Source organism: Lutra lutra, chromosome 3, assembly GCF_902655055.1.
Source record: "Lutra lutra chromosome 3, mLutLut1.2, whole genome shotgun sequence".
NCBI classification, from domain to species: domain Eukaryota; kingdom Metazoa; phylum Chordata; class Mammalia; order Carnivora; family Mustelidae; genus Lutra; species Lutra lutra.
The window spans coordinates 140,373,570-140,395,685 of NC_062280.1; the positions used below are offsets into that span (position 1 = coordinate 140,373,570).

General features: G+C 43.9%; 1 protein-coding gene across 1 annotated transcript in view; it reads left to right on the plus strand.

Moving 5' to 3' along the window:
* The window catches only part of EBPL (EBP like), a 30,453-nt gene extending 8,604 nt beyond the window's left edge, over positions 1-21,849 (plus strand). Inside the window, exons 2-4 of the mRNA XM_047723363.1 lie at positions 14,106-14,175; positions 19,846-19,984; positions 21,291-21,849. Coding sequence (XP_047579319.1) covers positions 14,106-14,175; positions 19,846-19,984; positions 21,291-21,531 — 450 coding nt within the window. The 3' untranslated portion in view covers positions 21,532-21,849. The remainder of the gene's footprint in view (positions 1-14,105; positions 14,176-19,845; positions 19,985-21,290) is intronic.
* The last annotated feature ends 267 nt before the right edge of the window (positions 21,850-22,116 follow it).

Consider the following 22,116-nt stretch of genomic DNA (forward strand, 5'->3'; position numbering starts at 1 on the left):
AGAGAGAAGGAGAAGCTCAGGCAGACTGTGCTCAGTGCAGAGCCCGACATGGGGCTCATCATGGGGCTCCATCTCACCACCCCGAGATCACAACCACAGCTGGGTGCTTAACCGACTGTGCCACCCAGGCACCCCGATAGCCTGTTTTTCTATACGGCTCTTCCTGTCTTCCTTATTGAGCTGACAGAGGTGTACATAGGATAATACAAATGATCTCATTCATACTTTATTATACATCCTCTTCTTTTTGGCCGAGAAAGTGTCTCATTTGTTGACTAATCCATCCTTTCTCCACTTATTTGAGATTCTATTTTTAATCATATACTAAAATCTTTCATATGCATGGATAATTGGGAGATTTTAAAAATTCGGTTCTGTTTTAAGAATCTTTCGGTTCAGGGATGCCTGGGTGGCTGCCTTCGGCTCAGGTCATGATCCCGGCATCCTGGGATCGAGTCCCGCATCGGGCTCCTTGCTTGGCGGGGAGCCTGCTTCTCCCTGCCTCTGCCTGCCATTCTGTCTGCCTGTGCTCGCTCTCTCTCCCTCTCTCTCTTAAATAAAATATTTTAAAACAACAACAAAAAAAAACTCTTAAAAAAATAAAAAATAAAAATAAAAATAAAGAATCTTTCGGTTTCAGTTCTGTCCATACAGTGTTGTATTATTTTAGCCTGATAGTGCATTTTAATATCCGACAAAGCAAACTTCTTACCACTCACTTTCAAACACGTAAATATGAATCCTTCCACGTGAACTTTAGATTCCCTTTGCCAGATTTTAAAAGTTGGTGTTTTGCTTTGGGATTTTCTTCAACTCCTACTTTAACTTGAGAGTAAGTGATATCTTTACAATCCTGAGTCTCTTCAAAGAATTGAGTGGATCTCAGTCTATTTAAATCCTCAGTTACGGTCTCTTAAAATTGACTCCTAAATATTTTTATTACTACCGTGAGATATTTTTCCTTTGTACTTCAACTGGTTGTTGCTCTACATGGAAACTATTGGGACGTATCTATGTATAGAAACCAGCCACTTTCTAAATTCCCTTTTTCCCCCATTCTAGCTTTATGGGGTTATAATTTCCAGACAGTAAAATCCACCCTAGGGAGTACAGCTTGATGAGTTTGGCGAGTGTAGTGTTGTGTGACCACCATCACAATCACAGTATAGAACATTCCCGTCACTTTTTGACAGAGGTTTCTCCCATCCCTTTGCAGATGTCCCCCACGCTGACCTCTGGCACCGGGAAATGCTGATCAGCTTTCTTGTCATTAGCGGTTTACTGTTTCAGGAATTTCATATACATGAAATCACGGAATATGTAGTCTTTGATTTGGCATAAATTACTGAATAGTGTCGCACTACAGGGATGCATCCCGATTTACTTATCCATCAATCAGTTAATGAACTTTGGGGTTGCTTCTAGTTTTTGACTGTTGTAAATAATAATGCTGCTATGAGAATCTGCTTACAAGTCTTTGTGTGGGTGTATGTTTTCATTTATCTGCGGTAAATGCCCAAGAGTGGATTCTTTTTTTTTTTTTAAGATTTTATTAATTTATTTGAGAGAGAGAGAGAACATGATGGGGAGAGGTCAGAGGGAGAAGCAGACTCCCCACCAAGCAGGGAGCCCGATGCGGGACTCGATCCCGGGACTCCAAGATCATGACCTGAGCCAAAGGCAGACACTTAAGCAACTGAGCCACCCAGGCGCCCCACGGTAACAACTGCCAAACATTTTGCACAGTGGCTCTACCATTTCCATTCCCACCAGTGACATGTTAGACTTCTGGCTCCTTCACGTTCTCACCAGCTCTTTGTGTCTCAGTCACTCTGGCTATTGTTACAAAAAATATCATACACTGGTGGCTTAAAGAACAGCCATATCTCATGTTTCAGAGGCTTGGCAGTTCAAGATCAAGGTGCCGGTAGGGTTGGGTTCTGGTGAGACCCCTCTTCTCGGCTTGCAGACGGCTGCCTGCTTGCTGTGTCCTCAGGTGCTGACAGCGAGCCTTGGTCTCTCTTCTTCTTATAAGGACAACAGTCCCATCACGGGGCTCTACCCTCGTGATGTCATCTAAACTCAATTATCTCTAAAGGCCCCACCTCTAAATACCATCACATTGGGGGTTACGGCTTCAGCAGATACATTTGAGGGGACACATTTGGTGCACTACACTTCGTATTAGTATTTTTGTCATTTTAGTCATTCCAGTAGATGCACATGAACAAAACCTACTGTGGTTGGTTGGCATTTCCATGATGTCTGGTGATATTGAACATCTTCTCTTATGTTTCTTTGCCTTGCATATATCTTCTACTGGGGTTTGCCCAATTTTTAAATCTTTTTTTTTAAGATTTTATTTATTTATTTGACAGAGATCACAAGTAGGCAGAGAGGCAGGCAGAGAGAGAGGAGGAAGCAGGCTCCCCGCCGAGCAGAGAGCCCGATGCGGGGCTTGATCCCAGGACCCTGGGATCATGACCTGAGCTGAAGGCAGAGGCTTTAACCCACCGAGCCACCCAGGCATCCCCACCCAATTTTTAAATTAAACTTGTAATCTGGAGAGAATTGTCCATTCCTCCCAGAGGGATAATACAGAGAGATCCCATGAATGCTTTATCCAGTTTCCCTGGTGATAACTGTTTCTACCCATTCAAAATGGTGGCCCCAAGTCACAACTACTTTGTGGAGGAGAGTCAGAGGAGCTTTTGTGTTATTTGAGATTTTCCTTGCATGGTGTACTTCTTTGAAAAGTCGCTATTTTGTTTGAGCACCGTGTTAATTTGGGGGATGAAAGACAAAGGCAGCGCACATTGCAGGGTACGTCTTTAGGATATAAGTTCCCGAGGACAGTGGTAGTTCAGTGTCAGACCTGCTAGTGAACTCTCTGGGGCCAGAACCTCTGCATTTGTTTCCTCAAAATAGGTCAAGTGATGGGCAGACACGCGTGGCAACAAGGAACAGGGCAACATGTGGAAACTCGTGGAAACCCCGCAGAAGCTGAGATTTCGCTGGGCCCTTGGAGGTTGGTGCTGATTCACAGGCAGCTCCGGGTTAAGAAAATTATTACCCACCTCCTAGCTCCTCTCTAGGTTTGCTTCTCTTTTTGTAACTTGCTGGCTTTCTTGCCCTTTATTCTTGCTGTGTCTCCCATAACACCTACTCCTCCTATCCATGTATGTTCAGTCAGATCGTGTCCTCCCCACAAAGGAACATGCTGGAGTCCTGACCCTCAGTACCTCAGAATGTGGCCCTGCAGTTCTGAGGGGACTTTATAGACCTAATGAGGCCATGAGGGTGGGCCTTCATCCGGGATGACTGGTGTCCTTTTGAAAAGGGGAAATTGGGACACAGAGACACAAACAGGTTCCATGTGAAGAGAAGACTGAGATCAGGGTGATGCTTCTGCAAACCACCAAAAGCTGGAGGATGTTATGGGCCGGGTTCTCCCTCACAACTCTCAGAAGGAACCAACCCTGCTGACACCTCAATCCTGGACAGCCAGGTTCTGGAACTGTGAGACAGCAGACGTGGCCTCAAGCCGCCCAGCTGGCGGTACCGTGTTACAGCAGCCCTAGCGAACCATTCCGACATGCTTCCTTGTAACTTTTTATTCATCACGTCCAGTTGTTGGCCTCTCACGACCTCGCCTACATAATTAGTTTTCAGAATCAGTTTGGATTCACTCCTATTTGTCCATTTCTGTTCCAGAGAGCAAGAATTTCCTTGGCCCAGTGTGTCCCTTTCTGAATGTGGCTTTTGGGATAGGCTGCCTCATCAGCCAGCAGCCAGCCTGTGAGTTGTCCACTCTGGAGTCCTGTCATCCCTCCTTGTCCCTCCTTGTCCTCTGCGTCATCACCTGTTGTCAAAGTAGTGGCTGTCACAGTGTAAACTGCAGTTTCCCACAGCCGTCCACTCTCTGGGGACTGGGGGTAGACTTGGCATGGCATGCGTCATGATGGACACATCTAAAGGGATGCCCAGTACTGTGTGTGGAAAGCGAGAAAGCCACCTCAGTCTAGGAAGGGGCAGTAGAGGCCAAGGAGTCCAGTCTCCCCCTTGAAATAGGAATTGTACTAGTAACCCAGACAGACAGAAGGTCATCCACCCTTTGCTTGAAAACTTCCAGCCAATAGCATCTTTCCAGAATGATATGGCTCTAGTGTCAAGAATATTCTTCCTTAGGGTGAGCTGAAATAGCCTCCTTAACGATTTCTCTTGGTTGGTCCTAGCTGTGCCCTTCTGTAGCCAGAGGGAAGTAGTCCCCGGGCTACCCTACCCTACAGTGCCCCCTGGTGTCAGTGTCTTCCAACATTTCTCAGCATGTGGGTTCCTGGTGCTTTGCTGTTCTTGTCTCTCACCTTCACCCACGCCACAAGTTGCCTTTTAAGTGCAGTGGGGAGTACTCAGCACTGTTCCAGAAGGGTCTGACCATTATTCAAGAAGCCTGGGTCAGGGAGGAGAGTTAGAAAGAGTACAGGCTTTGGGGTCTAACAGAGGCACTCTCGAAAGCTGGCTCTGCCATTTACCAGCTGTGAAATTCTGAACAGTAGTACCTTTTCCCTACCACAACACTTTCTGTAAGGAGGAAAGAAGGAAGGAAACCTTTTGTTTCTGTTTGCTTATTGTCTTAATATATTTGGGCTGCTATGACAAAATACCACAGCCTGGGTGACTTAAACAGCAGACATGTATTTCTCAGAGTTCAGGAAGCTGGCAGTCGAAGATCAGGCTGCCATCATGTCAGGGGAGGGCTCTCTCCTTGCTCTGAAGGTGGTGACTTCTTGCTGTGTCCTCTTGGTGGAAGGGGCTAGGAAATCTCCCTGGAGCTTCTGAGAGAGTCACCGATCCCATTCAGGTGGGCTCCACCCTCGTGAGCTGAGCACCTCCCAGAGGCCCCACCTAACATCATCATCTTTGGGAGATAGAATTTCAACACATGCTTGGGTGCTGCACATTCAGACCAAAGCACTTATCCATGAGGTATGGAAACAGTATTTTCTTCAAAGCATTGTTGTGAGGATTAAGTCAAACTTTGTCTTTTAGGGCAGTGCTTCTCAAATTTGAAAATCCCCAAGGAAATTTTACAATGCAGATTTGATTCTATAAGTCTGGGTCTGAAATTCTGTTTCTTTTTTTTTTTTTTTTTTAAGATTTTATTTATTTATTTGACAGAGAGAAATCACAAGTAAGCAGAGAGGCAGGCAGAGAGAGAGGAGGAAGCAGGCTCCCCGCTGAGCAGAAAGCCCGATGTGGGGCTCGAACCCAGGACCTGGGATCATGACCTGAGCCGAAGGCAGCGGCTTAACCCACTGAGCCACCCAGGCGCCCCAGAAATTCTGTGTTTCTAACAAGCTCCTGAGTGATGCCCACGTTGGGGTCCATGGACCACATTTGAATAGCCAGGATGTAGGACACTTGGCGTGGTGCCTGGCATCCAGCAGAGTTCAGTAAGTGTTGATTCTGTCTTCGTCTAGCCCTTTCATGACCCTTCTCGCAGCACTCCATACCAGGATTAACTTTTAATTTTCATCCTGTCCCCATGTAATAAAGTGACAAAGCACTTGTCCAACTAAGATGAGCTTTAGAAAGTTTCCTTTCAAACCCTTAATCAGAAAAATAACAGTCTTGGTGGAGAAGGGTATATTCTTAAAACAGAGATGTTTTCAAGTTCTAAACCAAACACTAAGCTCCCATCATGTAGGAACAATAGAACTTGTGTGCCTGTTCAATCCCTGGAGTTCTGAAGAGGCCAGCACTGTCCCCCGAATACCAGGCGACAGCCCATCTGCGTGGCAGGTTCCAACAAACAGGAGGCATCATGTCATTAAGGGGACGACAGCTGGGCAGCCTAGATTTATGAAGTCACTAACGCCTTGTCATCGAGGTGCTGTAGGAGGCTGAAGCAGCTGATCCTTCCAGAAACAATGATGGGTGCTGTTGCCATGACATGGAAAACTCAAGTCTGATTAGGCTGAGATTTTGTGAGTCTGAATAGAAAACGCTAATAAATTTTGACAGGATTTATGTAGTGGTTCTGTCCTATTCCACTTTATTCTCCCACTCTTAATAAGGAATGTTGTGCTGTTTTCTCTGGTTCTTCATTCAAACAAGCTAAAAAACAAAAGGCTTGCAGAAACATTTGAATACAGATTTAGCCTTCACAAATACCAATGTAAATTACCAAAAAAGAAAAAAAAAAGGGATTCTTTTTCCTTTTTATTTCTAGAAAGCCTTTTTTCCCCCACTAAATTTTCCTTCAAGGGTTGAAATGAGTAAATTGATTTGCATTTTCTCTGAAGTGGTCATTGAACTATAGAGAACAGTAGCTTGTCCAGACCAGCCTTTTGGTTTTTGTTTTTGTTTTTAATCTGAGCTTTGGCTGGTAGTTGTCTAAAAGCCTCCAAAACACAGTTACTAAAGTTACATGTCCAGAACACCTTGAATGAAAAAATGACCCTGCTGTTGTTACTTTTATTTGCTATGACACAATGTAGCTTTTAAGTTGATTTTGTTTGCAGCTCAATTAACTACAGTCCAATCCTTCAATCATTAGAGCCTCTGATAGGAATTTCTGTATGTTTTTAAACCAAAATTGCTGATCCACAGAACTTGAAAATGTATTTAAATAAACCAAGATGGTAAAATTTTCCTCATCACCCTGTGGGTTTATGTTGAAAATGTAATAGCAGAAAGAAAATATTTTAAATATTTATGGCTCCATAACAACATATACATTAAAAGTGGTTTTTTTTTTCTTTTAAGATTTATTTTAGACAGAGAGCGAGCAGGGGGAGGGGCAGAGGGAGAGGCAGAGAATTTGAAGCCGACTCCACACTGAGCGCAGAGCCCATCACGAGGCTCAGTCCCATGACCCTGAGATCAGGACCTGAGCCAAACTCAAGAGTCGGACACTTAACTGACTGAGTCACCCAGGAGACCCCATGAAAAGCTTCTCGAGGGCTGCCATGAAACTCACCAGTAGTGTCTCAGGAGAATGAGATTGGGGATCAAGAGGAAAAGAGTTTTACCTTTCACTTTATACCTTTTCACTTAAAAAAAAACCAAAACTTTTAGTAATGTATCCCTTTAATAATATTTTTAGTATTTAAAATAGTCCAGGTATACCACCAGAAGAAATGTCGTAGAATTATCTTGTGATCCAACAAGCCCACTTTTACATAAATATCCAAAGAAATTGAAACCAGGGACTTTGATACTTGCACGTAGGAGTTCTCTTCACCGTAGCCAATCAACAGATGAGTAGAGGAACAAAATGTGATGGACACATACAATAGAATATTAGTCAGCCTTAAAAAGATGAAATTTCGGCCCAGGCTACCACACCGGGAAGCTGACGGACATGATGCAGAGAAATATACCAGTCATGAAGACGCAGGTCCTGTGATTTCACTTATGGGAGGGACCTAGAGCAGTCCCGTGTGTGGAGACAAAGTGGAGTGTGTCAGGGGCAGGGGGTTGGAGGAGAATGAGGAGCTATTGTTTAATGGGTTCAGAGTTTCAGTTTGGGAAGGGCTCAGTTACAAAGGTGATGGTGACAGTTGCCTAAGGATGTGAAAGTACTTACCACTGCTAACTCGTACACTTAAAATGGTTAAAATATTAAATTTTATGTATGTTTTACTATAATATATTTTGTAAATTTACATTCTTTGGGAGTGAGGGGGAGAAAGCCAGGCGGGGTTCTCTGGACAGAGGAGCAGCTCATGCACAGGCCTGGAGGAGTGGAAACCAGCACCAGGTCTTCTGAGAACACAAGTGCAGGTGCCCTCTGCCCTTGTGAGAGCGCCCAAGGGGAGGGGCAGGGACCGTCACTGTTGGCTCCGGTACTGGGCAGGGCAGAGTCTGGACCCACCAGGCCTCATAATGTCTTGCCCTCTGCACCCCTGGGCTACCATCCCTATCCTTCCTTCCACCTCTCCGCCTGCCTGCCAAGGCCCTGCCCTAGGCCTGCATCCTCCTAGAAGTCTTCCTGACTGTCATCTTTTTCCAATCTTTATTGAATTGGAAGTTGGTGTTGTCCAACTAGATAAGCTCTCTGAGGCCAGGACCCAGCCTATTCTAAATTTTAAAAAAGGCAAGGTGGAGGGGGGGTGTGCTGGGTGGCTCAGTCAGTTAAATATCTGCCTTCAGCTCAGACCGTGATCTTGAGGTCCTAGGATCGAGTCCCTCATTGGGCTTCCTTGCTAATCGGGGAGTCTGCTTCTCCCCCTTGCTCATGTTCTCTCTCTCTCTCTCTCAAATATATAAATAATCTTAAAAAAAATAGTCCTGGCAATCGATTAAAAAATTGTATTCAATTAGTCTTGTTATTCTTTTTTCCATATCTCTTGTTCTACCTGCCTGGCTTTTTAATTAATTTTTTTTGAGGGGGAAGGTAACTGTTGATTTGCATGTAGTTGTAAGATATAATATGGAGAGAACCCATGTACACTTTGTTTAGCTTTCCCCAATAGTAACATTTTCCAAACCTATAGTATAACATAGTATAATGTCATAAACAAGACGTTGATGCAATCCACTCATCTTACTCAGATTTCCCTAGATCCACGTGTGTGTATGCATGCGTGTGTGTGTGTGTGTGTGTTTGTGTGTGTGTGTGTTTATTAATTTCTGTACCATTTTACCAACCGGGTAGGTTCAAATATCTGCCACAACAGGATACCAGATAGTTCCAACACCACAAGGATCACTAGTGTTTTCCTTTTGTATCCACTGGCACTTGCCCTCCCCCCATCTCTTTCAGCCACTAATCCCTGACAACCACTAATGTGTCCTCCATTTCTAAAATGTAACATTTCAAAAAGTGTTATAGAGGGGCGCCTGGGTGACTCAGTCAGTTAAGCGTCTGCCTTTGGCTCAGGTCATGATCCCAGGGTCCTGGGATCAAGTCCCACGCCAGGCTCTCTGCTCAGCAGGGAGTCTGCTTCTCTCTCTCCCTGGTGCTCCCCCTGCCTGCACTCTCTCTCCCTGTCAAATAAATAAATAAAATATTTTTCTAAAAAGTGTTATATAGGGGTGTGTGGGTGGCTCAGTCGTTCGACATCTGCCTTTAGCTCAGGTCATGATCCTGGTGTCCTGGGATCGAGCCCCACATTAGGCTCCCTGCTCAGCGGGAAACCTGTTCCTCCCCCTCCCCCTCCCCCTCCCCCTGTTTGTGTTCCCTCTCTCGCTGTGTCTCACTCTGTCAAATAAATAAATAAAATCTTTTTTAAAAGTGTTATATAAAAGGAATCAGAGAGTACATATAATCTTCAGAATTGGCTTCCTTCACTCAGCAAATTCCTGGTGATCCATCCAAGCTGTTGGTCGAGTGTATCAATGGTTGGTTCCTTCTCATTGCTTGGAAGTGCTCCAGTACGAATGGACTGTGGTTTGCTTAAGCATTCGCCTGCTGAAGGAGACCGAGCTTTAAACTATTACACATAAAGCTGCTGTGGACATTTGTGTGCTCGTTTTTGTGTGAACATAAGTTTTTATTTTTCAGGGCCAGGTACCCAAGAGTGCAATTTTGGGGTCCTACAGTAATTGCATATTTTTTTCTAGAATAAATGGACGGACTCTGTAGTTTCCCAGAATGGTACCATTTCATCCCACTGGAAGAGTGGAAGTGACCCACATCCTTATCAGCATTTGTTGTGATCACTACTTTTTTATTTTATCCGTTCTGATAGTTGTGGAGTCCTAACTCATTGTGGTTCTCATGGGCATTTCCCTGACTGCTCATGATGTGGAACATCTTTTCAAGTGTGTCTTTGCTGCCCGTAGATCCTCTTTACTGAAATGTCTCTGCATTTCTTTTGCCCATTTTCTAGATGGATTGTTTGGGTGTTTGCTACTGCTGTTTAACTCTGTTATCCCCCACTACCTTCCCCTTCTTTTATTTCTTATTCTTTCAGTAAACATTTGTTAGCGTGTACCGTCTATCAGGCATTTGGAATACAGAGAGAAAAGACAAAGACTTTGCCCTAAAGGAACTGACGGTTTTGAGGAGGGGACAAGTAAGCAGTGGGGTTCTGTATAGGAAAGGCACCTACTTCCCGTCAAGAGAATCACTGAAGCTTTCACTTCCTGGAGGAGGCAGCAGCTGATCAGCAGGGGAAGCCAAGTTTATTACACTTGACGTGGATTACAGTTGACCCCTGAACATCATGGGTTGTACGCACTGGTCTGCTTATACATGGATTGTTTTGATAAAGATAGTACAGTACTGTAGGTGTATTTTCCCTATGATTTTCTTAATAATTGTCTCTAGCTCACTTTATTGGAGGAATACAGTATATAATACATATAGCATATAAAATATGTCAATTGACTGTTTATGTTATCAGTGAAGCTTCGAGTCAGTAGTAGGCTATTTGTAGTTAAGTTTTTAGAAAGTCAAAAATTATATGTGGATTTTTGACTTCACAGGGGTTGGTCCCTGGGTTATTTGAGAGTCAACTGTATACTGCCGTTACATTTGAGACATTAATATAGTAAGAAGCATATGGTGCCTTCTGAAAGCCCCTCTGGGTATCTTTCTAAGTAATTCATTATGGGAACTTGTCATTAATTCAAGATTAGCAAACACTGAACATAAATACCATCCTGGGTTCTTGAAGATTCTGAGATAAGACAGCACCCCAGACCCCAGAGATGTATGATCTCATGGGCACTGGAGATTCATAACCAGCAGAAAGTTGATCACAGAAGCACGCATTTAGTAACACAGTAGAGTGAGGAACTATCGCTAGGAGGTTGGGAAGATTTCTTAGAAGAAGGAGAATTTGAGTTGGCATTTGAAAAAGGAGTAGAACTTGAACAGGTAGATATAAAAGGGACAAAATTTGTACATTCCTAGGTCCCTGCATGGTGTAGATTGCCAGATCCCCTTCTTGCTCTTACCCACAGATTGCTTCTGAGGAAGGTTCCTGGACCTAATGTCAGAGTCCATGTTTCACTGATGGCTACAGCTGAAGAGATTGCTAGTGGAAGTCATGTCTAGTTTTAGGATGAGATCCACAATCTAATTTTAGACTGTCTTTCATCTTACAGATAGATGGACTGAGACCTACAGAAGATCAAATTCAGCCCAGCCTTATTGCTCCTGCTGGCCACGCCAGTGGATATGTTTTGTCTAGAAAGTCCCCAGCCCAAGCCAGGGAAATGGTGTGGATTTCCTGCTATGTCTCTGCTAAAAATAAAAAATTGATTGGTGAAAATAAAGTGTTACACAGTGAATGGGGAGTACTTTTTATTTTAAAATATTGCTATTTATCTCCTTGTAATTGGTTTAAGTCTCCCTTAAAAGATAAAATTTTTACATATACTCTGAGGTAAGCCACATTTACCAAGTAAGTAACTTACAAAGTGTCAAGAAAAGACAGAACAAACCAACTTTAAAGGTTCTGTTTAGCAGAGATGAGCATATGTAAGAAGCTGGAAGATACTAATGAGATGGGGAGAAAGTCGAGCTTCTTCTCTCAATATGAGCAAAAGAAAGGCAATTACAAACTGTAACATAAACAAAAATATTTTGTAAGAAAGTCATGGCCCAAATGTGTAGCAAACTAAAATATAGCATGATTTTCAGAAATTCATGAGTGTACTAAAGGATATTCCAGCTGCCACATTCTTCTTAAAAGACACAAGTCAGAATACTGGATCTGTAGAGAAAGAAGTTGTAGCCCTTTGCAGTGAATGACATTTACCTAATCACCCTATTATAAGTGCTGTTGACTTTCAGCTTTTAGAATCCACATAAAATAGGAAGACAAATACGTTTACAGAACAAGAATGGAAATGTCATCAATCTCAGCAGTGTACAAGCGAAGTAGGCAGAAGCTGAGCATTGGAAACGGGGAGGAGAGGAAGAAAGCATGACAGGGGCTAGCATCCTCATCTTATACACTGGGACATCCAGACGCTGTGCAACACTGATGAATGAGGAAGCTGAGGTTTTTAGGTTTACTACTTAAGTTACAAATTTGGTAACTAATGGAAAAATTAAAGAATATAGTTTGGCTATTTGAAAGGATTCGGGCACCTGGGTGGCACAGTCGGTTAAGCGATCAGCTCTTGGTTTCAGCTCAGGTCATGTTCTTAGTGTTGTGAGATCAAGCCCTGTGTCAGGCTCCGTGCTCAGCATGGAGTCCGCTTGAGAACCTCTCCCTCTCCCTCTGTCCCTCCGCCCCTTCCCCCCTCCCACACACACATTCTGTCTCTGTCTCTGTCTCTCTCTCTCTCTCTCAATCAAATAAATTAATCTTTTTTTTTAAAGGGGGGGTACAGGATATGCCACTCTAAACTATGCTGTTTTGGCATATTGATGGTTTTGAGCTAAAGGCAATTGGAAAACAGCAGATGTGGGAAGGCCTCTCTGACCTCCTCCTTTCTACCTAAAATCAGGTCATTAGACTTCCCACAAGAAAAGTGCCTTCCCTGCACCAGGAAGAGAAGAACATTCTTATCACCAGAGACTGGGAGTTAATGCTGAAATGGACCTATACACACAGACCTACTAAAATAACCCTTATCTTCCACTGGTTTCCCTCCTATATTTCTTAGTCACTTTCCCACAATTTACTGCCCCCCCCGCCCCGGTCCATGCCCCTTTGTCTTGTCACATCTCCAGAATTTATCGTTCTTTGTGTGAAAAAGTATATAAGCTTTTGGACCTAACAACTTCTTTGGGTCTTTGTTTTCCTTTTAAGGACTCCCATGTACAGGTACAAATAGTAAATCAAATAAATATGTGTGCTTTCCTCCTGTTAGACTGTCATGTTGCTTAATTCTTAGGCCAGCTACAGAGGGCCAAAGGACCTAAGAGGGCAGAAGGAAGTTTTCCTCCCCTACGATATCAAAAAACTGAAAAGTGGAGAAGTGGAGGGGAGACGTAAGTTCAATCATAATTTTTCAGGATTGGCAGTCAGTTGAGAATTTCTAAAGAAATAACAGTGTAGGGGCTCCTGGGTGGCTCAGTCATTAAGCATCTGCCTTCAGCTCAGGTCCTGATCCCAGGGTCCTGGGATCCAGCCCCACATCGGCTTCCTGCTCGGTGGGTAACCTGCTTCTCCCTCTCTCACTCCCCCCTGCTTGTATTCCCTCTCTCTCTCTCTCTCCCTGTCAAATAAATAAAATCTTTAAAAAAAAAAAAAAAGGAAGGGAGGGAGGAAGGAAGGAAAGGAAAGGAAAGGAGGAAAAGGAAGGAAGGAAAGAAAGAAAGAAGAAAGAAAGAAAGAAATAGTTTAAATATATTGAGTTAGGATGATAATCCCCAGAAGTAAATACAGCAGAGGCTCTGAGTGATGAACTCTGGGAAGTAGTATGATAAGTGAGCAGGGATTAGGCAGAGATATAACTTTAATGTCATATAAACAATTGCATTAGTAAGAAGAAATAGGAAAAAAAGTTGTAGTGACCGGCAATAAAAGTTGTTCAAAGGAGCAACATGACAATTAGATACCCCAGGGAATTCTAATTAATTAGTTTTGAGATTTAAGCAAAGAAACACTTCAGTGATAGGAAAGTACTCAGTGTAATTGCAGCTGTTTCATTACCTAAAACTTAAAATGTAGCCTGTAAGGATTTTAATTTTCCTATATTTGTCCTTGTGCACGAAAAAGAACTAGTTCAACTCTGACATAGATATGTGAATGCCACTTTTGCTAAGAGAGATCCTGGCTGTTTTTTGAGATGAGACAAAAGGAGCTGCCTTGAGGTATATCTCAAAGATGTAAAATCTCTGGAATAATCCAGAATTTAGCCCATTTAATATAATATTTAAGCTCTTTCCTTGTGCCAAATTTTCGATGTATTTTTCGCCATAAGAACACACCTCTGGTTTTTATAATGCCAATCATTAGAAAACAGGATTTATTAGATAAACATTCCCTTTGGACATATCTGTTTGCAAGGGCGGGGGCAGGGGGGGTGGGGGGGCCCGGGCTCCAGGCTCACACTTCACCTGGTCTTGGAGATGCGCTGGGCGGAGGGTGTGGACCAGGATGTGGGCTCCTGGGGGTGCCACCACTCATCTGGGGTGCCATCCTGTGGCTGTGATGTTAAATTAGAACCTGTATTCATTTTCTTCTCTCCAGGAAGGCCCTTTTGTCTACTTGTCTTTTGTAGGAAACATTGCAGATTCCGAAGGCTTGATTGCTTCATTGTGTAAGTAATTTAAAATGTTTGCATTTGGAATATTTGAGGAGATTAATTGCAAGTGTGGCTGTCAATTAAATGAGTACCTGTAGCACAAATCGTAGGATTTCATTTGTATGAAATGTCCAGAGTAGGTGAATCTCTAGAGACAGACGATGGATTAGTGGTTGCCTGGGACTAGACTTGGGGAGGGGAGGGGGGCAGGGGATGGAGAGTGAGTGACTGGTTAACGGGTTTGGGTTTCTTTTGGGGAATTAATGAAATGTACTACAATTTCATTCTGATGATTCAGATCTGCGAATATACTAAAACCCACTGAATTGTACATTTTAAATGGGTGAATTATATGACATATGAGTTATATCTCAGTAAAGCTGTATATTAAAAATATGTTTATGGGGTGCCTGGGTGGCTCAGTATGTTAAACCTCTGCCTTCAGCTCAGGTCACAATCTCAGGGTCCTGGGATCAAGACCCGCATAGGGCTCTCTGCTCAGCAGGGAGCCTGCTTCCCACCCTCCCCACCCCCCCACCTGCCTCTCTGCCTACTTGTAATCTCTCTCTCTGTCAAATAAATAAATAAAATCTTTTTAAAAATATGTTTATAATGCAGATTGAAGGGTTTGCAGTATTTAAACTGGGTGTTTTTCTATACTTTCAATATCAACCTTCACTTTATCATATATATATATGACGTGTGTGTGTATGCATGTGTGTATAGTCTTGTAAATAATTTCCCAAACTCCTCCTGCTCTGAAGAGATATTACCTCATTTTGCCTACCTTCTTCTGCTACAGTAAATCAGCCAACATTCTGTCAGTATTGACTTTCTCTTGTGTACTGTGTCAAATCTGACAAACACGTGAGCCAGGCAACCATTATAGAATTGTCTTATGCAAGGCAACTTCTTTCAGATTTTGCGTCTGAAATTCTGCATTGTTTATCTCATTTCTCCCATAATTCTGGAATCGGGCCCTCCAGCCAGGACCTGTGTTGGGACTGCTGTTCATCACTCGTGTTAGGAAACTTCGAGAGAATCGAAGCAGCTATCATCAGTGCTTCTCAAAGCAAAACGTGTGTCATCTCTGATGCCTGTCAGGTCCTGGCCAGTGGTAGCTCAGGGAGGCTGAACCCCCGCCTCAGCAGTGAAGTGCTGCTGTTCACTTTCGTGTGTGTAATCGGATGAGTGGGCCAGATCAAACTGTCCTGAGAGCTGCTGGGGAAGCCCAGGGGCCAGAGGACCAGCCTAAGTCATTGTCTTCTACCCTGGCTGCTTGGCCTGGCATCAGAGAAAGCAAAGAGCCCAGCTTTAGCCCAGTCCCTTGAAATGCAAATGTCTGACATGATCTTTGTCAGTCGTCCTCAGTTTACATTTTCTGCCTTAAAAAAAGTAAAAACTCATTTAACGGTGGTGTCCTTTATTAAGAAAATGAAAATCCACTAGATAATGTAAAATCCATTAGATAATGTAAACTTCTCGGACGTTAAAGTGCACCAGATTGCCTTGGACTCTTGTCAAAATACAGATTCTGATTCAGAGGGGCTACAGTAAAGCCTCCCAGATGTTGATCTGCAGGCTGTCCTTTGATTCACCAGGATGTAGAGCTGGGCTATAACCATTACATGGACCCTGTTAAAGAAGAATTATTCATGACACTTGTTAAAGATGATGAAGAAGAATTTACTCAGGAGGTACCCTTACAGGGGAGTCTTAAGGGTAGGGAAGCGAGATCGGGCTCAACTCCAGATGCACCAAGGACAAGTGGAGCTTTATGGCCAGAAAGCAGGTGGGATCCGTAGATGGAAAATCACTAAGAAGAAACATCAAGAGTGGGGACCCTTAATAGACCAACTCAACAGGATTCATGCTGCAGGCAGGCCAGGATGATAGGATATGACGTGGAGGGTAAGGAATTTGATCAGGTATCAAGAGTAATCAGGTATCTGCACCCCCATGTTCATGGTAGCATTATTCACAGGAGCCAATGCATGGAGACAACCTAAGTGTCCATCGACGGATCAATGGATAAAGAAGTTTGGAGGGGGGGAATTGTGCATATGTGTGTACAAATGCACACATGCATGTGCACAATGAAATAGTATTAAACCATAAAAAAAAAAAAAAAAAACAAGAAACACTGCCATTGTGACAACATGGTTGGAACTTGAGGGCATTATGCTAAGTGAAACAAGCCTGACAGAGAAAGACAAATACTGTATAACCGCACTTCTATGTGGAATCTTAATTTAAAAAAACGCTCGGACTCCTAGAAGAAGAGATGGGGTTGGTAGTTACCAGAGGTGGGGGTGTGGAGATTGAGGAAACTGGATAAAGGTGATTAAGTACAAACTTGCATTTACGAGATGGTAAGCACTGAGGATATAATGTACAATATGATGGCTGTAGTTACCACCACTGTAAGTTATCAAGAGAATGGATCCAAAGAGTTCTCATCAAAAGGAAGAACACACACCATTTTCTCTTATTTTTTCTATCTATATGAAGAATGTATGTTCGCTGAACTCATTGTAATCATTTCATGATCTATGTAAGGCACGTCATCGTGACGCACACGTTAAACTCATACGGTGCTAGATGTCAGGGACGTCTCAGTAAAACTGGGGGGGGGAAATGTGAGCAAATACCAAGAATGGAGGACTTTTGCTACACTGACCCAGTAGGACTCTTGCTGGAACCGGAATAAGTGGGCCAAGGACAGAGCGCTAGGTGGGGACCTCGTCAAGGAGAGGGCTCCGAGGAGTCTGACTCATGCTGGGTCAAGAAGACAGTCTTTGTCACCCCTCACCTTCTCCTTATCTCCGCTCTAAGGGTGAAGGGCCCAGCCTTGGGAGACTGGGATCCTACTCCAGCCCTCAGTGCATCTTTCCCTCTAAGCCTCTGTCGGAGCCTGGCATCAGTCACAAAATAAATGATATCAATCCCATCGTTAGGCTTCTGAATGCTCTGCTTGCCCTTTTGCTGTGTGGGTGTTTACTCAGCAAAGAAATGGCTAGAGTTGACCAGCAGAGGCTTGAGGCACTGGGACTATCTTGCTCTCTAGCATTCACCTCAGCCCCATGTGTGCGTGGACACACACACACACACACACACCACACACACACACACACACAGTCTCCTTCAGCTCTGCTGAGTTAAACATGATTTCAGACATACTGTGTTCTCTCCACTCCAGGCCTGTGCCTTGGGCATGTTCCTCCCCAAAACACCCTACCCTTCGCCCAGTGCAGGGCTCACCTCTTGTGACATTAAGATCCACTAACATGTGTTGACAGCTGATAAAATCCAGAGGGCCTCGCAGGCCTAACCCGCAAGTCACCTCCCCACTCTGCTTCCTCAGTAGAAGCCAAACGACCCTCCTCATCCCCAGGACCAGGCACGGTGCCCGTGGATCCCTGAGGAGCGGGGTTCAGTTCCCTGCCAGCCCTCCGGATTCCTGGGAGAAGCCCGTCCCATCCTGCCGCAGGAACAAGGGGCCACCCCATCCTCCTGAAGCCCCTCCCGGTTCGCTCTGGTTCTGAGTGCAGCACCCCTCGACCCCCTCATGGCTTGATGGGCACAGTGTCCTCTTTCCCCAGGCTGTGAGTGTAGGTGACTTGTAAATTGCCACCAACCTCATCTGTCCAGTGCCACCTGTTGTGTGTGGCCACCCCCAAAACCCAAGGGTGGGGCTCCCTCCTTCACCGACAGCAGGAAGGAGGAAGTGATCACACCTCACCTCCCTCATGTGGCCCAAGTGTTGCTTTCTCCATGTCTCACATTCAGTTGCCCTCACTTACTGTGCAGTTTGACCTCAGAATGGGAGCCCCTTGGGGGCCGCCTGTGTCCCCCGTCCTGGTTAATACTGCATTCCCCAGGCCCCGCACAGAGAGCCTTCCCTGTGCTCCAGAAACTTTGCTGAATTAAAGAATGAATGAATGGGGTTATTTTTGAATGTCTAAACACCCACTGATCTCTTAGTTCCTAAAACACTGACATTTTACACTAATGATAATTCCTTAGATTTTTGGATGCCATAGTGGGAACATCTCAGGTTTTGTATAGAAGGTTTTTCTTTTTAAGATTTTATTTATTTGAGAGAGAGAATGAGCAGGGGGAGGGGCAGAGGGAGAAGCAGGGAGCCCGATGGGGGGCTCCATCCCTGTGATCATGAGGCAGACTTAGCCAACTAACCCACCCAGGCGCCCCTTTATATATGTTTAGATTTAGAGGAAAAACTTACTTTCACTATTATGTTGTTCTCCAATTGGCTCCTGGCTGGCAGTGGGCTCAGGACAGACAGGGCAGCTCTGCCTGCCTGGTGGTAGTGTCTGGCCTTTCAGAATCTCTGCTCAGCCTGTGTCTGTGTCTTTTCTCATTAAATGGCTAATCCTGTTTATTGGCCTTTCTGTGGGGACAGCCTTCATTAGACCCCTTTGTCCCAGGCCCCGAGGGATTGTAACTTTAGCCATTATTAGAGACTAGAGCTTTGTCCTGCTGCTCCGACCAATCAGATAATGTAGCTAATATTTGGTCATTCATGCCTTTTCTAAGTAATGTGAGAACAGTATTGAAAGCCAGAGAAGAGGTGGGACTTTTCATTTTTCACTCTTATCATTTAAGATCTTAGGACCAGGATGTATTACTTTGATAAATTAAAAAAAGAGAGAAGAGGGAGGGAAGAAGGAAGGAAGGGATGGAGGGAGGGAGGATTCTCCCAGTGCACGACTCTCAGACCGGCCCTAAAATGACTTTCTCACTTCATTTTTTCTAGAAGAAACCATCCTGATAATGGGGCCTGGAAACATTTCTTTTTTTTTTTTTTAAACATTTCTTTTTTTTAAGGTTTTATTTATCCATTTGACAGAGATCACAAGTAGGCAAGAGAGAGGCTGAGAGAGAGGAGGAAGCAAGTCCCCCACTGAGCAGAGAGCCCGATGCGGGGCTCGATCCCAGGACCCTGGGATCATGACCTGAGCTAAAGACAGAGGCTTTAACCCACTGAGCCACCCAGGTGCCCCGGCCTGGAAACATTTCTAAGGGCATACCCACTCCCTGGTGACCACAGTGGGGGCTTCTGTGGTAGCCGTTGTTAGTGACCCCTGTCTGGACCGAAACCCCCCGCCCCACCCCGTGTCCATCCAGGATACCTTCTGTAGTCCAGACTGGTAATTACCATCCCCCTACCTCCCCACCGCCCCCTCGGCGCTCGATTTCTCTTCAATTATTCATAAACACTTTTTAAAAAAATAAACATTTCCTTAATAAAAATTTTCTCACATCTGTAGATTACATCTACAGACTTTATGTAGCAATTTTGAAGTAAGGAATTGTAATGCATTTACCAAGATAATTGTTAAGGATCGTCTTTGCAAAATCTGACCACGTTGAATTAATTTAGAATTCTGCTTATAGTGAAAAGGGCAGGGGCGAAGAGGATGCGCTTTGGGAACAAAATCCTTTTACAAATGTCACATGATGTTATTATTACTCGTGTCACCCAGCAAATGGGTGAATGAAGTTTTAGCTTCAGTCCTCCTCCTGTCTTCCACGAAGGCATTGTGGAGAATGTAGGGGGTGGCAGTTCTTTTTATCTCCTCCTTAGGGGGAAAAAAAGGTAATTTCCACTGACTGTCATAAAAGTGGTTGCCAGATGAGTAACAAAATGCATTTCACTTGTAGGGAAAGAATATGGCAAAGCTGATGCAAGATGGCTGTATTTTGACCCAACCATTGTATCTTTGGAAATTCTGACTGTTGTCCTGGATGGGTCTCTGGCATTAGTCCTCATTTATGCCATAGTCAAAGAGAAGTATTATCGGTAAGTGCCCTCCTCCTGGCCTGCTGAAGAGAGGACACATGTGAACTGTCCCAAAGCCCCTGTGACATTTGGAATAGATTATGAACCATATTTATTTGTTAGATGAAAAGTAGAGTAAAGATGGAAATTGTCCTGTGTTAGGTAAGAATGGTGGTGCCGCCCGGATAATTGCAGATCGTTCAAAATAAAAGCTGAGAAATGTGATTGTAAGGACCAGGTAGTCCCTGTGTAGGCAAGAAAATCTGAAAAGCATTGAACGATTTTTCACCAATATTTTGGAAAATAAAAGGGTCATATTTCCATCCTTCCCCCCACCCCCAAATCACTCTAGAAAACTCCTATTCCACTTTACACCAAGTAAAGTCTCTTACATAATTTGAAATTAGATACGCAAGATAAATCTTTCCAGAAGGCAGAAGAGAGGGGAGAGGAAGGAGGAAGATGGAAGACTAACCGCCAGTTGTCAGTCAGATTCTGAGTCTTCACACTCTCTGCCCTCACTCCTGCCCTTTCCCTTCCTCTCCTTCTTGCAGACACAATGACCTAGGGCAAACAGAATGCTATCCTGGGGACGATTCCAGAAACAATGTCAAGTAGGCACAATTGCATTCCATTTTCTAGCATCTTGAATGGAAGAAGTCATGTTTAAAGCTTCAATCACAAAATATCAGGTTGAATGGAACCTCCAAGTTCATTGAACCCACCTTTCCCCACCCAATTTTACTTAGATAGTTAGCGGGAGAAATTAAATGTCTTCTTGGTATCTTGTTATAACTTCAGCTCCATGACCTTGGTTGTAGACTCACTACTTGCCCCATTTGGTAATTACTTGAACCATTTATAATATCTGCACTGTGAGTATTTACAGATGCATGTATCTCATTTACTGCCCACTGTAGTCTTTGAGGAAGGGACTGTTCTTACCATCCCCTTTTCCATCCCCTTTTCGGAGAGCACAGTAAAACTGTGGCTTGTAGCAAGATTCGAACCTCAGTCTCTCTTTGTGGGTGAGGTCTGACCTCAGTGAATCTTCCTAAGAATAGAATAGGATACTTGAGAGACCTTATTTAACTCTGAGAATAATCTAGAAAGTATTGCCTCTCCCGAGGTTGCATGGGTCTTCCACTAATCAGACTGACTTGCCCCATCAAAGGAGCGCTGTGCAAAACCTGAGGTCCGACTTCAGAGAGGTCTTCTGCTGAGGAAGACTGCGTTAATGCTGCCGTTCGAGAAAAGATGTCAGGACTCGGGGTGTCAAGCTGCGCCGAGCTGACGGTTTGATCCCTTGTTTCTTTCTCTCTAACAGGCATTTCCTACAGATTACCCTGTGCGTGTGTGAATTGTATGGCGGGTGGATGACCTTCTTCCCAGACTGGCTTATGGGAAGCCCCAACCTCAACACCAACAATTGGCTCTACTTTGGGGTCTATCTGGTATTTTTCAATAGTGTGTGGGTTCTAATGCCAGGACTGTTACTGTGGCAGTCATGGGTAGAACTCAAGAAAATGTATTACAGAGGAACCAGTTCAGGGAAAAAGTTCCAGTGAATTTTCAAAATCGCAAATGCTGGTATCTTGCTTTATAAGTCAGAATGGGTCAAACCTTTTTGGCTGGTCAAAATGTAATGCATTCCTGTGTACACTTTCTTTTTCTACTGTTGTTCCTCAACAGCCTATTTCAAATTGATTGTATGGTGGCAAGTTTTCATTAATTGTTTTTTGGGGTTTTTTTTTTCCCAATTAAATGACAATATGGGGAACAGAGAATACATTTTAACTTGTAATAAGAACACGTTTAATTATATGTTTTCATGGCTAGCATTAATTGTTCCACATTAATAAAACCAATGATCATAGAATACTGTAGAGCCTAGTAATTTTTTATTCCAAGAATATATTGTTGCCTCCTCTCATTTGTCTTTCGGTTTCTGAAGTGAAACCAGAGATGTAATGAATGCCTAGAAAAGTGTCCGGCGCACGTAGACCAGGCACGTGGTAGGTTGTGGTGGTTCTGTGGCTCTGAGAGCTCAGTCTGCATCGTTGTCCCCTCCTTCCAGTTGTCTTCTTCTCCTACAGAGGCTGGAGGCTGTGGTCCTGGATGCAAAACTAGTTTCCCCTTTCAGAAATGCTTCC